The 14,049-nt window shown below is 48.3% G+C and overlaps 2 protein-coding genes across 5 annotated transcripts in view; one reads left to right on the top strand and one right to left on the bottom strand.

The window, feature by feature from the left end:
* Positions 1 to 14,049, top strand: part of LOC135226352 (uncharacterized) — a 111,504-nt gene that overhangs the window by 78,880 nt on the left and 18,575 nt on the right. The gene's annotated exons all lie outside the window — the stretch shown is intronic.
* LOC135226350 (DNA-(apurinic or apyrimidinic site) endonuclease 2-like) overlaps positions 1 to 14,049 on the bottom strand; it is a 37,055-nt gene that overhangs the window by 17,699 nt on the left and 5,307 nt on the right. The window contains 1 exon segment of the mRNA XM_064265787.1: positions 10,503 to 10,572. Coding sequence (XP_064121857.1) covers positions 10,503 to 10,572 — 70 coding nt within the window.

The raw sequence follows: 14,049 nt of genomic DNA, 5'->3' as shown, positions 1-14,049 counted from the left end.
TCTGGGAAAACGTATCGTCAGGAGAAAACGTTTTACCGAGGAGGGTTACGAACTCGTACTGTAGGTAAGGGTCTGCCGCCACCGTGAACGTCGTCTGGGTGGGGCTGATCGACACCTGACAGGAGAGAGCCGATACCGTCCTCCAACGCATCCCAGTCCTCATCAAGGCCAAAACCTCTCAAGAGTACCGAAGGGGGGAGCGCTCCAAGTGCCGCTTCACGCCACAGGTCTAACCAGGAGACGGCCTGGAAAGCCGCCATAGTGGTGGATTCCAGGCCTAGTGCCTAGTGGCTCTCTGACAGGAGCTGCTGCAGAGAGACACCCGGAGTTAGCCTGGCTAACTCTGGGTTCACCTGTTTGGGCGGCATTGGATCCTACAATGGCACGTAGAATCGCCGCTGTCGCAGTAGAGGAGGAGGAAGTAGCCTGTTCGATCTGCCAGACCTCAGCGAGCCCTCCTGTCCGAAGACGAGAGACTCCACCTAGTCCAACAGAGTCAGCTAGCTCCGATCGCGGCAGACCCACCGTTGGTTTGGGTTCCTTCTTCGGACCCCAAAACGACTCGAGCCGGGACGTGGGCTCGGATGGTGGGAGCGGCAATCCTTCCCCGAGGTCGTTGTGCTGACGAATCAGCGCAATAACCTCGGCAAAGTTCCTCTGGATCCCCGGAGTGACTGCATCTTGCGGAGTAGGACTGTCAAGCCCCTCGAACAAGAGCAACTCCCGAGATCCTTCCCCTTCAGGAGGGGGAACAGCGACAGACCCCTCTGGGTCTCCTCCTGTCACTTGCACGTAAGACCTGGTCGATCCTAAGACCGTGCCTGGTACGTACGGCGTCGTGACGGGATCGTGCGGGGCGTGCCCCTCACAATCACTCCTCTGCGTCTCCCCCTTCCCGGTGTAACCCGAGGAAGTTGAAGGCACAGAAGAGGAAGACCTGACGCTCCCCCCTCGCTCACTGGCAGAACCAGTGTGCTTAGAGGGCTGCAGGCGATCACCAACCCGTGGTTGGGATCGAGCTGCAGGCCTAGTCGCGCTGTTCCCCTGGGGGGAACGGCTGGACCGAGAACAGCGGCCCCGATCTTGTGCGTCAGAGGAATTGCTGCTGGTTGCCCTCCCCGTCCGGTCCCTGTGGGAGCGGCGGTCAGGCGACCTGCAGAAACCACTGTCGAGGTGAGACCGGTGCTTGTCCTCACGGCGCGTCGAACCACTGGCGCCAGCGATCGGGGGGACCCCTTCCCAGCCTCAGCAGGTGGCCGGTCTGGGACCGTCATGTCAACCCGGGTGACCGGCTGATTGCTACGAGAGCGACAGCTGGCCTGGCAAGAGTCGCCTGAGCGGTTCTCACCAGCCTTCCGCTCCGTGCCGTGAACCTGGCGCCGAGCGAGCTCTGGCATCTGGTTCTTGGCTGCACAGCCACCAGTGGGTGACCGTACACTCGGTACCTCTTGCAAACGAGAGGCCGAGAAGGAACCTGGTGTAGCGGCAGAACCTCTAGCACCAGGTGAGGAAGTACCGGTGTTAGCCGGTACTCCTCTGGTCCCCGTCTTCTTCTTCCTTGCGGAAGGAGAGACGGGCCCTACTCCCGAAGGAGCAGGAGGACCAGCGGAAGGACCCCCCGGTGGGACGGGCCCTGAAGTTCCCGAAGGAGCCTTCTTAAGAGGGGAAGAGGGAGCCTTCTTCTTCCTCGGCTGGGTAGCCTTGGTAGTCGAAGGGGAAGGGGCGGCTGCAGACAACGAAGACGATGAAGACGACGACACCTTCCTCCTCTTCCTCTTCTTCTTCGTCCGCTTCCTCAGGACAGACGTGAGGTCAGCCATCCAGGGTGGAGCCGGGGCTGCTGTTGCCGAAGCAACAGGGCCCGGATGCACGTGTCCGGACAGACCAACGTCTGGGGCAGCAACACCGTGGGCAGAGATGACGTCAGCAGGTACAGGAACAGCAGGAGCGGCAGGAACAGCCAGCACAGCATCGGAGGCAAATACGGCAGGCACGGCAGGTAGCCCAGGTAGTCCAGGAGACAGGGCAGCAGCCAGCGACATCCTGGGTACCGGCAGCAGGTCAAGGGGCGAGCTCTTTAGGCAGCGGAAGTCCGGGTAAAGCAGCACGGCAAATCCGGGCGGTGGCGGCACGCCCCTCCTCGGTACGGCGACAATCGGCCCCTGCACAGCGGCTGAAGGAGTCACAGACACCACATGCGGAGAATACACCAGGTGAGGAGGGGCGGCGTACCCTGGGGTAGACAAAGTGGAAGTCGTCGTGGTCATCACTCCATGGGTGACCGCACCAGACCCCGCCAGATAATGGAGCCGCCCCTGGCCACTCGGCACGCCCTGCAGTCCCAATGACGCCCATACCTGTCCAAGGTCATCCTCCACAGCAGAAGCAAGAGTCGGGTACACAGGAAGGGTTCCCCATCGCGCGGAGGGGGGACGAGCCCCACCCCGAACGAACGGAAGACCCCAAATACAAATGCACGTTGGGTAACGAGCGCCCTCCTCTATGCTCGACAGATCGGGCGAAGGAGAAGGACCTCGAGACCCCACCCGAAGGGGAAGGAGCTGAGCGGGGGGGCAGGAAAGAAGACGAAGAATTGGTTATCAAGGGAGTCGCGGGAGAGCTTTCCGACAACTTCTTGGCAGGCCTTCGTTCTTCCCGCCCCCGCACAACACCCACTGCACCTCTAACCAAATACACAGCTCGGCCCGAGAGCATTTGCGCCCTCGGCACCAAGCGCAAGGGCATGAGGATCAATTCCCGGGTATGAGCGGAAACCTTGTTCCATAATGATAAAAATACATGAAAATGAAAAAGAATATGTTATTGTTATAATACAATTAAGTTTGTTCATACTTACCTGGCAGATATATATATAGCTGTATTCTCCGAAGTCCGACAGAATTTCAAACTCGCGGCACACGCAGTGGGCGGCGGCCAGGTGGTAGTACCCATTCCCGCCGCTGGGAGGCGGATATCAGGAACCATTCCCATTTTCTATTCATATTTTATCAGTGCCACTGTCTCCTGAGGGGAGGTGGGTGGGCACTTAATTATATATATCTGCCAGGTAAGTATGAACAAACTTAATTGTATTATAACAATAACATTTTGTTCATGAGACTTACTTGGCAGATATATATATAGCTGAATCCCACCTTCGGATGGTGGGAAGAGACAGAATAGGATTTGTAGGAAACTTAAATTAAGTAGATGATATACACCTTGGTTCCTCACCTGTTAGCAAAGTAGACTCTGTGATTACTGTCACTACAGCCTGCTTGTGCTTAATCAGAGTTGCCAGCCAGGTGGAGACCTGTAGTGCTGGTGCGCTCTGAATGCTCTGTCAACGGGGACGTGACCTCAATGTGACAAGAGCATAGAGCCATACAAATGAGGGCAACGAAGCAACTGACCACCACCTGACCAACTAACAAAGACCCCCTGAACACTAAGCTAAAAGATGGGAGGTCTTCACCAAAGCCTCACCACAACCAAAAAACACATCAACTAAAAACTAACCTAACCTAACTAAGGGATAGGGAGAGAGCTACCTTCAGCCCCCAAGACTGTGTCTGCAGAAACGTATGGCCCAAGAGAAACAACAGTCCTCGTATTATCGTTCTCACATCTCTCAAGTAGTGTGAGGCGAATACTGAATTGCTCCTCCAAAAGGTGGCGTCAAGGATGTCCTTGATCGACATGTTCCTTTGGAAGGCAAGCGAGGTTGCAACAGCTCTGACCTCGTGAGCTTTCACTCGCAAGAGGCTCAAATCGATCTGTGTGGAAGACGAATGAGCCTCTTTAATGACGTACCCTTCAAAAGAAAGAACGCCAAAGCGTTCTTGGATAACGGTATATCGGGTCGTTTAACCGAACACCAGAGATTATCTGAGGGACCTCGTACTTCTTTAGTCTTGTGCACATAAAACTTTAGAGCCCTGACAGGGCACAGGACTCTCTCAGGTTCTTGGCCCACAAGGCTTGTCATACCCTTGATTTCAAAGCTCCTTGGCCAAGGGTTCGACGGGTTTTCATTCTTTGCTAAGAAAGTGGGACTCAAAGAGCAGACAGCATTGTCCCCTTTGAAGCCCACTCTCTTACAAATGGCCTGAATTTCGCTAACTCTCTTCGCCGTCGCCAGAGCAGTTAGGAAAAAGAGCCTTCTTAGTCAAGTTCCTAAGAGACGCTTCATGTAGAGGTTCGAAAGGACTCGACATTAACAGTCTAAGGACTAAATCCAGGTTCCAAGAAGAGGCCTCGCCTGAGGTATCTGGATGTCTCAAATGATCTCAGGAGATCGTGAAGATCCCTGTTATCAGACAGGTCTAGTCCTCTGTGTCGGAAGACTGCCGACAGCATGCTCTTATATCCCTTGATGGTCGGGACCGCCAGCTTCTGCACATTTCTTAAAAATAGCAGGAAATCGGCTATCTGGCTCACAGAGGTAGAGGAAGAGGAAATTCCCTCCTTTCTACACCATGCCCTGAAGGAAGCCCACTTCGACTGGTAAACAGCTCTCGAGGACGTTCTCCTAGCATTGGCGATCGCCTTTGCAGCTGCTTTAGAAAAACCTCTCGCTCTGGCCAGTTTTTCGATAGTCTGAACGCAGTCAGACCCAGAGCGGAGAGGTTTCGGTGATATCTTGCGAAGTGGGGCTGTCTGAGTAGATCTTTCCTCCAGGGCAATGTCCTCGGAAAGTCTATGATGAATGACATTACCTCTGTGAACCATTCTTTCGCTGGCCACATCGGGGCGATCAGGGTCAACCTCGTCCCCTCCGATGCCGCGAACTTCCTTACTACTTCCCCCATGATCTTGAATGGCGGGAAGGCATATAAGTCCAGGTTCGTCCAGTCCCAGAGCAGAGCGTCTATCGCGACTGCTCCTGGATCCAGCACAGGAGAGCAATAAAGAGGCAACCTCTTTGTTCTCGACGTCGCAAATAGGTTCCGACTAACGGACACCCCCACAGTCTCCAGAGCTCTCGACAGACGTCCTGGTGCAACGTCCATTCCGTCGGCAGGATCTGATCTTGTCGGCTGAGAAGGTCTGCTCTGACGTTCTGGACTCCTGCGATAAATCTCGTCAGGATCCTTATCCGTCTCGCATCTGCCCCACAGCAGAATCTCCCTCGCTAAATAAAACAGAGGACGGGAGTGTGTACCTCCCTGCTTCTTTAGGTACGCAAGGGCTGTGGTGTTGTCCGAGTTGACTTGGACTACTTTCTCTGCAACCTTTTGTTGGAAGAACTGTAGCGCCAGAAAAACCGCCACTAGTTCCTTTACATTGATGTGCCAGGACACCTGTTCCCCCCTCCAGGTGCCTGACCCATTCCTCCCCTCCCAGTTGTTGCTCCCCATCCCGACACGAAGCGTCGGAAAACAACACTAGGGTCTGGCTCAGAAGCTTTAGGGACAACCCCTCTCGAAACTTCCGAGGATCTAACCACCATCTTAGATGGTTCTTCACCGATTTGGTGATGAAAAGGGTCGCATCCAGATCCTCTCTGACTCTCCATTCGTCTGCTAAGAAAAACTGGAGAGGTCTGAGGTGTAGTCTTCCCAGGGAAACAAACTTTTCCAGCGAGGAAATGGTTCCCAGCAGACTCATCCATTCCCTCGCCGAGCAAGCTTCCTTCCCCAGGAATGCCGAGACTTTCTCTAAGCCTTGCAGCTGTCGTTCCTGGGACGGAAACGCTCGAAAAAGCCACTGAATCCATCTGAATCCCCCAGATACACAATGGACTGTGTTGGGGTCAGATGCGACTTTTCGAGGTTGACCAGAAGTCCCAGGGACTTCGCCAAGGCCAAAGTGAAGTGAAGGTCCTTCAAGACACCTTTCTTCTGACGATGCTCTGATCAGCCAATCGTCGAGATACAGGGACACTCTTATTCCTGCAGAATGTAACCATCTCGCTACGTTTTTCATGATCATGGTAAATACCATCGGAGCCGTGCTTAAACCGAAACAAAGGGCTCGGAATTGCCAAACTTTGTCCCTTAGCATAAACCTCAGAAACTTTCTTGAAAGAGGGTGGATAGGCACGTGAAAGTATGCGTCCTGTAGGTCCAAGGACACCATCCAGTCGCCCGGTCTTAAGGCTCCTAGAACCGACTGAGGTGTTTCCATCTTGAATTTTTTCTTTTCCACGAAAAGATTCAGGCTGCTTACGTCCAAGACTGGACGCCACCCCGACGACTGCTTTGGTACCAGGAAAGTCTGTTGTAGTATCCTGGTGACCCCAGGTCTAAGACCTGCTCCACCGCTCTTTTCATGATCATTTGTTCCAAAAGATCTAAAAGAACCTGATGTTTCTCCCCTTGATATGACGGGGAAAGATCTCTGGGAGTCGTAGACAGAGGAGGAGGGTCCACAAAGGGGATCTTGTACCCCTGTTCCACTATCTTGAGGGACCACGCATCTGTATCTCTCTCTCTCCACGCACCCGCAAAGAACTTTAGCCTGGCTCCGACAGGCATCTGAAGGACTTTCTTTTCACTTAGAGGATTTAGGTTTGAAGGAACCTCTTCCTCTTGCAAGTCCTCTCCCTCGAGGAGCAGCTCTCGAGGGAGGAGCGCTACGAAAGGGCTTAACCTTCCTAGGAGGTCGTCCAGACGACGACGTGGTAGGGACTGCGGGACGTCTTGAAGACTGGGCTAAGAGATCCGGGGTAGCCTTCTCTTGTAGGCTCACTGCCAGGTCCCTTACCATAGCCTGGGGGAAGAGATGGCTCGAAAGAGGTGCAAAGAGAAGCTCTGCCTTCTGCGATGCGGAAACAGACCTCGCTGTAAAATTGCAGAACAGCGCTCTCTTCTTGAGGAAAGCAGTGCCGAAATGAGACACTAACTCTTCCGAACCATCCCTGACGGCCTTGTCCATGCATGACAACACATTGGACAGCTCCCCCAGACTCAAAGAATCAGGACTCCTAGATTGAAGATCCAGGACTCCTAGGCACCATTCTAGGAAGTTAAAGACTTCCAGAGTCTTTAACAGACCTTTCATGTGATGGTCGATCTCCGTTGGGGTCCATGAAATCTTAGCTGACGATAACAGTGATCTCTTCTGGGCGTCCACCAGACTAGCAAAGTCCCCTTGTGAAGAAGAAGGGATCTTAACTCCTACTTCCGCCTTGGTCTCGTACCAAATGCCGCCTTTCCCACTGAGTCTTGAAGGAGGAAGGGCGAAAGTCGACTTGCCCTGATCCTTCCGACGTTCCATCCAATCTTGCAATTTCTTGAATGCTCTCTTAGTGGACAAGGAAGTCTTCATCTCCACCACTTCCGAAACCAAACCTTGCTCGACTTCGAAGACGAAAACTGAGAGGGAGGAGACTTAGGAGCTGCAGGCTGGAACTTCTCGCCAAACAAGGAACGTAAAAGGCGAACCAGCACCTTGTAGTCGGAGACTGACGACTCTGACGGCTGTTCTTCCTCCACTGAATCCGCTGGACTACTAAACTCTCCTTCCTCCCGAAGAGGCAAAGGAGATTGAACCTCTGGAGAGGGCGTGCGCCCAACGGGTCTAGCCTTCAACAAAGGCTTTCGAGGAAGACTAAAATCAGTCTCTTCAAAGCGACCGACCTTCTGTCGATCTCTAGAGCTCGAACCACGACGAGCGTCCTGACCGCGCTGCGCATCAAGAGAGGTTATTCTTAGTCTCTCACGAGGAGCGTCCTTACTTCTCACGCTCAAGCGTCCTGTTTTCGCTTTCAAAGCGTCCTTCTGAGCGCTCTCGAAAGTCTTCTCCGCAGGCAAAGCGTCAAGCACATCATCCCGACGAGCGTCTTCGAAAACGTCCTGCCGAGCGTCATCAAAAGCGTCCTCCAAGGCGTCCTGTCGAGCGTCCTCAAAGGCGTCCTGACGTACGGGTGGAGACAGAGACGAACGAGGAGACGGAGAAGGAGACTGCCTCGTCCTCTTGACAGGCAGTCTAGCGTCCTTCCTTCATTTAGGCTCAACTGCTGCTGGGCGAGTCTTCCGAGCCATCAAGGCCGACAATTGGTCTTGAAGCGACGCAAGAATGCTCTTCGTAGGTGAAGAACCGAGAGGCGGTGAAGGGCTGCGCCTGCGAGAAGACGAGGGGCGGGGGGACGCCTCCTTCCTTCTCAAAGGAACAGCAACCTGCCTCTCCGAGGCGCGAGAGAAGCGTTTCTCAGCGTCGTCCTCGGACGACGTCCTACCTCTCTTCTGTGGAGGAAACGCGTCATACGACGCAGGCGAAGACCGCAACGAGAGCGGAGAGAGGGGACGTAAACGTCCTCCCTAGGAAAAAGTCCTTTTCAGCGGACGCGAGTCACTCCGGGCGCTCCACCCCTTACGCGGGGAGGGCGCCTCGGAGGACGAAAAACAGTCCTTAAGGATGCGAGCCTGAGCACGCTCCTTGGCAGCCTGGGAAGCAGCAACAGGTCCTGCCGAAGGGACGCCAGATCGGTGGGGAGCCCCCGTAACCCTCTTGCGGCTTTCGACATGCCCACTCCCTGAGGTCTGGGAGTCCGACAGAGGTCTAGACCTAGAGGCATTATGGGCCGATCTGACGCCCCTCCAACAACACTAGGGGCACGATCACACACTTTATTCGAGCCGTTTTCAAGGGCCAACACTTTGGACTCTAGAGTACGTAACGACTCTAGAATCAGAGAAAGGGCATTACCTTCTCCAGACACAGAACTAGGGCCCTCAGGCAACAACACAGGATTAGGTGAAGCAAATTCTACCGGTGTTAATATAGGCGAAATGTTACTTCCCTTACCTTTCGTAGAACCGCTCTTAGAGGAAGACCTCCTGATCCTATCGCGCTCCACTTACGCCGATAGGATTCATACACCTTCCATTCATCCTCAGTCAAACTTTTGCATTCAATGCAACGATCAACCAGCAAACAAACATGCCCCCTACACCCCATACATACTGTGTGGGGGTCTACCGATGATTTCGGTAGCCTCACCTTGCAATCACTTCTCACACACACTCTGAAGCTCACTGAACTTGATCCCGACATCACGTTCAGAGAAAAGCCAATCCAAATTCAAAAACAGTCCACTATCGCGTATGCCAATCCAACAATCCAGAGTCAAAACCAAAAGTCAATCCAGATACTTATAACGAGTCAAATCCAAAAATCCTGGGCGGAGGTCTGTAAACAGGTGTTTACCGACCGGCGACAGAAAAAAATATGAATAGAAAATGGGAATGGTTCCTGATATCCGCCTCCCAGCGGCGGGAATGGGTACTACCGGCCGACCTGCGCCCACTGCGTGTGCCGCGAGTTTTGAAATTCTGTCGGACTTCGGAGAATACAGCTATATATATATCTGCCAAGTAAGTCTCATGAACAAAACTGCATTTACAATTTCACTTTCACTTTACACAAAAATAAAAGGCTCGGGCCGAGAGCATTCGCGCCCTCGGCACCGAGCGCAAAGGGCAAGAAAATAGATGAAACATGAAAAAGAGCACTGCACTTACTATTTTCACTTTCACAAAAAAAAAAAATACAAGGCTCGGGCCGAGAGCATTCCCGCCCTCGGTACCGAGTGCAACTGAGGATCGCTCTTCGGAAAGAGAGGAAGACCCCACACTTGCGGCCCTCCACCCCCGGTACATCTATGGTTGATGGGGGGGCACTGGGATAGTTCCATGTCCGATGATCCAAAAAATCAATGTAATAAAAGATGAAAAAGACAGTACGTACTTACAATTCACTTTCAAACACTGACAAACCAAGTTGAAAAATTCACAACAAAAGCAAAGCATACGACGATGAAGCGGGCAGAGAGCGATAGCGAGCACGTCCTCACACCACAAGGCCGAAAGCAAAAGTGATTCTTCACCACCCAGTCGCGTACTGTCGGACAAGCAGTTAACTACCGAACTCCCTTTTTCTAAGCTTACGACCGTCCAGCTGCTGCTAGTTACCTTCCTATTGTAAAAGGACCGAAAGGTTTGTATCCCGTGTCGGAACAAATCAAGTAATAACTAACAAAAATACCAATTCCGAAGATATATTGAATTTGTCATAGATATACAAACCAGAGCTTTTTAAATGGCAGTATTCCTCATGTGAGCTGCAAAACGTTGTTGAAACTAATCAACTAGGTGGTTAATCTGTAGTGAGCAGATGAGTCGCAGCATACCACCCACTCACCTGCTCGTAACTTGATGTTTTTCTTGCAATGGAAACTATGCAGGGTTAGCTGAGGTCAGATTATGATGATAAGCTCTTTATTGTATTTATATCTATGAAAAATAACTCTATCTTAAAATTTCCTTTACTTTATATGAAGAGAACACAGAGCTACTGCCCTTGCCACCACAGAAAAAAGAATACAATATATCCTTGATACACACACACAAAAAAAACAATGTAAAGGAGGCAGGTAATGAAGCAGAGTATACTGATAAAAACTATCACACTCAATAAAAACTACTGAATTTAGAAATTCAGTATTGCTACAAGTTAATAATAATCCATGCAAAGACTCAAATAATTCTGTTTCATACCTTTTTCTTGAGAAGCTAAAGTAAGATGAATATCCTTCAACTATGGCAAGTGGTTCCTCTAACATGTCTCCTGAAATAAAAGCAGTAATTTTATACGTTAAATATCAGTTCAAAACTACAAAAGCAAAATTTATATTTTATACTTTACATTTCTGATTAAACTTAAGAGTTTTTTCTGACAATACAACCTTCAAAATGACTGTCTGCAAAGATCTCTAACCATTCTCCCAGGTGGGTTTCCATCACTCTGAGCTTCAGTGAGCAAGAGCTACATGACAAGACTCATGTAATGTAATATGTTATTGTACACAAAGCATAAACCTTATATGACATATTGACATGAAGTACAGTATAAACTATTGATTAACAGTAAGAACAATCGGACCAACGAAAGACTTACACAGAAAATCCACTTCTCTCATGGATGACAGATGCCCTTCAAAAGAGGTAAACCCATAAATCTCTTGATCTTTTTTATCCAATAAAGAATAACGTTTGTTTGTACTCAACCTTATCTCAGTAAAACTGAGGATTACTAACATGGCCCTCTGGTTCGGTAACTGCCAGTTTACTAGGTACCTGCCAAATGTTTGTAGTACCAGCCCATGGGGATGAACACAAAAACAAACAAATGTCAGAAACATATACAAAACCATAAACAACATGCCTTAAATAGCCTATACCAATCAGCAATTGGCAAGAACTAGACCACTGTAGGATAGTAAACCTAATTAGTCTTCAGTTTTGCTATTCTTTCTTAACCTATAGCTAAGCTATAGCCTAAAATGGCATAGCAATGTTTCTGTTAACTGCTTTTAATACGATATAAAAAATCTTGAGATCTGTGGTACTGCATTGACTAACTAGACCCGCAAGTTTAGCTGAGTTAAATTACCTATGTGTAATGGGGAGATTCCCGCATTCGTGTAGCACGAACGCAAGGCAAACCAACACACAGTATTACACACAGCCTCTCTCTCTCTCTCTAGCATCCTTTTACCAATAGAATACTTAAAGCACAAGGGGTAGATGCTGACCAATAGGAGAGCAGGATCTTATGGGGTGACTAGCATCAGGAACCAATGGGAGAGTGGGAGGATGGTGGCGAGTTTACTCAGCTGGCAGCGCGGGAGTTTTAAAATTGTTCTCGGTGGTCCGGGCGAATCTCGGGACTACAGCAACAACCTTTCGTATCTTGAAAACTTTTCGTATGTAGAGCTGTAAAATTTTTCGTATTTGCTTTCGTATCTCGAGTTTTTCGTAAGTTGAGCCTTTCGTATGTCGAGGTACCACTGTATACTACAAATAGATACTCTAATTTCACTTATTTCCCCAGTTTTGTGTAGGTCTTATACCCAGTTTGGAGAGTAAACACATACCAATTGACAACACTGATAGAATATTGAAGATCGTAAAGAATGCCGTAGTTCCCTTGGATACGTAGTGGTTGGAAGTTGTGTTTACGATTGTTGTGATGAAAGTGCCCCAACGTCTATGGGTACAAGCGACTCCGCAAACATCAAGATGGAGTCAATCTTGTAAAAATTTTTAGTTGTAAGTAAAAATTTTGAAAGTGTCATGGAGGTAGTGTGCACTGCGTTGGCCACTCTTTTCATTACCCTCTGTTTAATCTTAAAATATGGCCTTAATTTCTAACTTTGGAGAAAATACTGGTAGATCTACAGTACTATTCCGTGGCGGCCTAGACTATGGCAGTTGCGGTTTTCTATGCAGTTTTAGGGGGAAACACCAGCGACTACCAACCCTTATCACGGTGGACAGGTCTTATTCACTCGATATTTAAATGGTGAAACAATAATGCAATTACAACTCCAAGCATACCATTCAAAAGATTGAAGTTTTGTCAACATAACGTGATATATGAAAGCCCCATACGAACTAAAATAAGCATGTGACACTCTTCGTAAAATATGTTTTCAAGGCAGTTTTGAAATCCAAAATGGTGGATGTACAGGTTCTGATCAGTGACGACAACCATCTTTCCCAGCCTTCCCAGCACTCATTTGAACAATGTTAGCGTATATATGTAACGTTTATTGATCTTACTCAAGATTGCAGTTGTAATCAGCACAATAAAACAACATTTTGTTGCCTATATTAGTGAAAGTATGAAACTTTTTTATTCCCGGGGTCATGGTTTGAACTGAATTCATTTTTACCTTGTAATCGGTGGTTTTTATCCTTACTGCCTTCACAACTGAAACTCAACAGTGCTGTTTTGATTGTTATTATACACATTATGGTCTCAATTCACTCCACATTGCACTTTAAACAAGTTGCTGTTCCTGGTTCTTAAGCGCGCGCGCCACAAACACAGTTACGAGCAGCAGACGACGGAACTGCAAAGTATTATTTCCTAAATTGTTTACTTTACTCGTTATTTAGTTCAACTTTACTTTGTTATTTAAAAATTTTAATTTAATTCATTTATATTATCCCTTTTTTGCAACCAAATTTCCCCGAAAAATTACAGATATTTCTAAAGTAGATACAATCAAATGTTTCTAACGTTTTCGTACATCTGGCTGCCGAAAACCATAGAGGAACGACTACGGATAAGTTGATTATATATATTTTTTTTTTTGCTTTTTTGTTTTTGCTAGCACTTTTCATTGATTTCAGTCTATATTAGTATTTTGAATTTCTTTAATAACCGTATGCCAGAAATAAATGTAACCTTTAATGTTTGCATGCTAAGAATGACAAAATCATCGTTGCCACATTAGTGGAGGCTTCATACATACGCCGATTCATTATTATAAACTGTTTCCATGAATTCTAGTTGTCATAGTAATGCAATAATGATAAAATTGCTTTAATATTTATGTATATATACTTCCAATACATAGCCTAATTTCACCAATTTCAACGTTTTGTGTGTAGTCTTATACCCAGTTTGGAGGGTCAACACATACCGAATGGCAACAGAAAGAGAGAGAGAGAGAAAGGAAGGCGAAGGAACGAAGAAGGAAAGGGGTGGCGATGGAGAGAGGGTAGGTGGAGCTTTTTACATGTGTTCGTATCCATTTCTGGATAATGGAGTTTTTGTCTCTTGGTACAAGGACAAGTGTTGTTATTCTTTATGATTAGTGATTCACGATACCCTTATAAATTACAGCACTGGGTGTAATGCACTATAGTAAAATCTCGTTCTGATACGAGTGTTTGTTACAGAAATAGGTACTGCCCAAAAACGTGCTTGCACTGTCGCTGAAACCCATAGTAGGTATGCTGCTTAGTTGTCAATCAAGTTTTTTGTAATAAAGTATTTTTTACAAGCTAGCTATTGAATAAATTTGTATTTTTCTCAATCAAAACATATGCCCCGCAATGCTAACTTTCCTCTTTTAATGACTTTCTGGTCATAGCAAATTCGGCCCCATAATTTCTTTTGGTGTGAAAACAGAGGCGCAGGGACCGAAAACGATTGCGTCACACTACGACGATAATCCGGCAGTAAAACATCTTCATATATCCAAAAAGTATATAATAAAGATATATATGTATGCGTATTACGATTATAACA

The sequence above is a fragment of the Macrobrachium nipponense genome, chromosome 14 (assembly GCF_015104395.2).
Source record: "Macrobrachium nipponense isolate FS-2020 chromosome 14, ASM1510439v2, whole genome shotgun sequence".
NCBI classification, from domain to species: domain Eukaryota; kingdom Metazoa; phylum Arthropoda; class Malacostraca; order Decapoda; family Palaemonidae; genus Macrobrachium; species Macrobrachium nipponense.
This window is presented reverse-complemented; position numbering and strand designations above follow the sequence as displayed.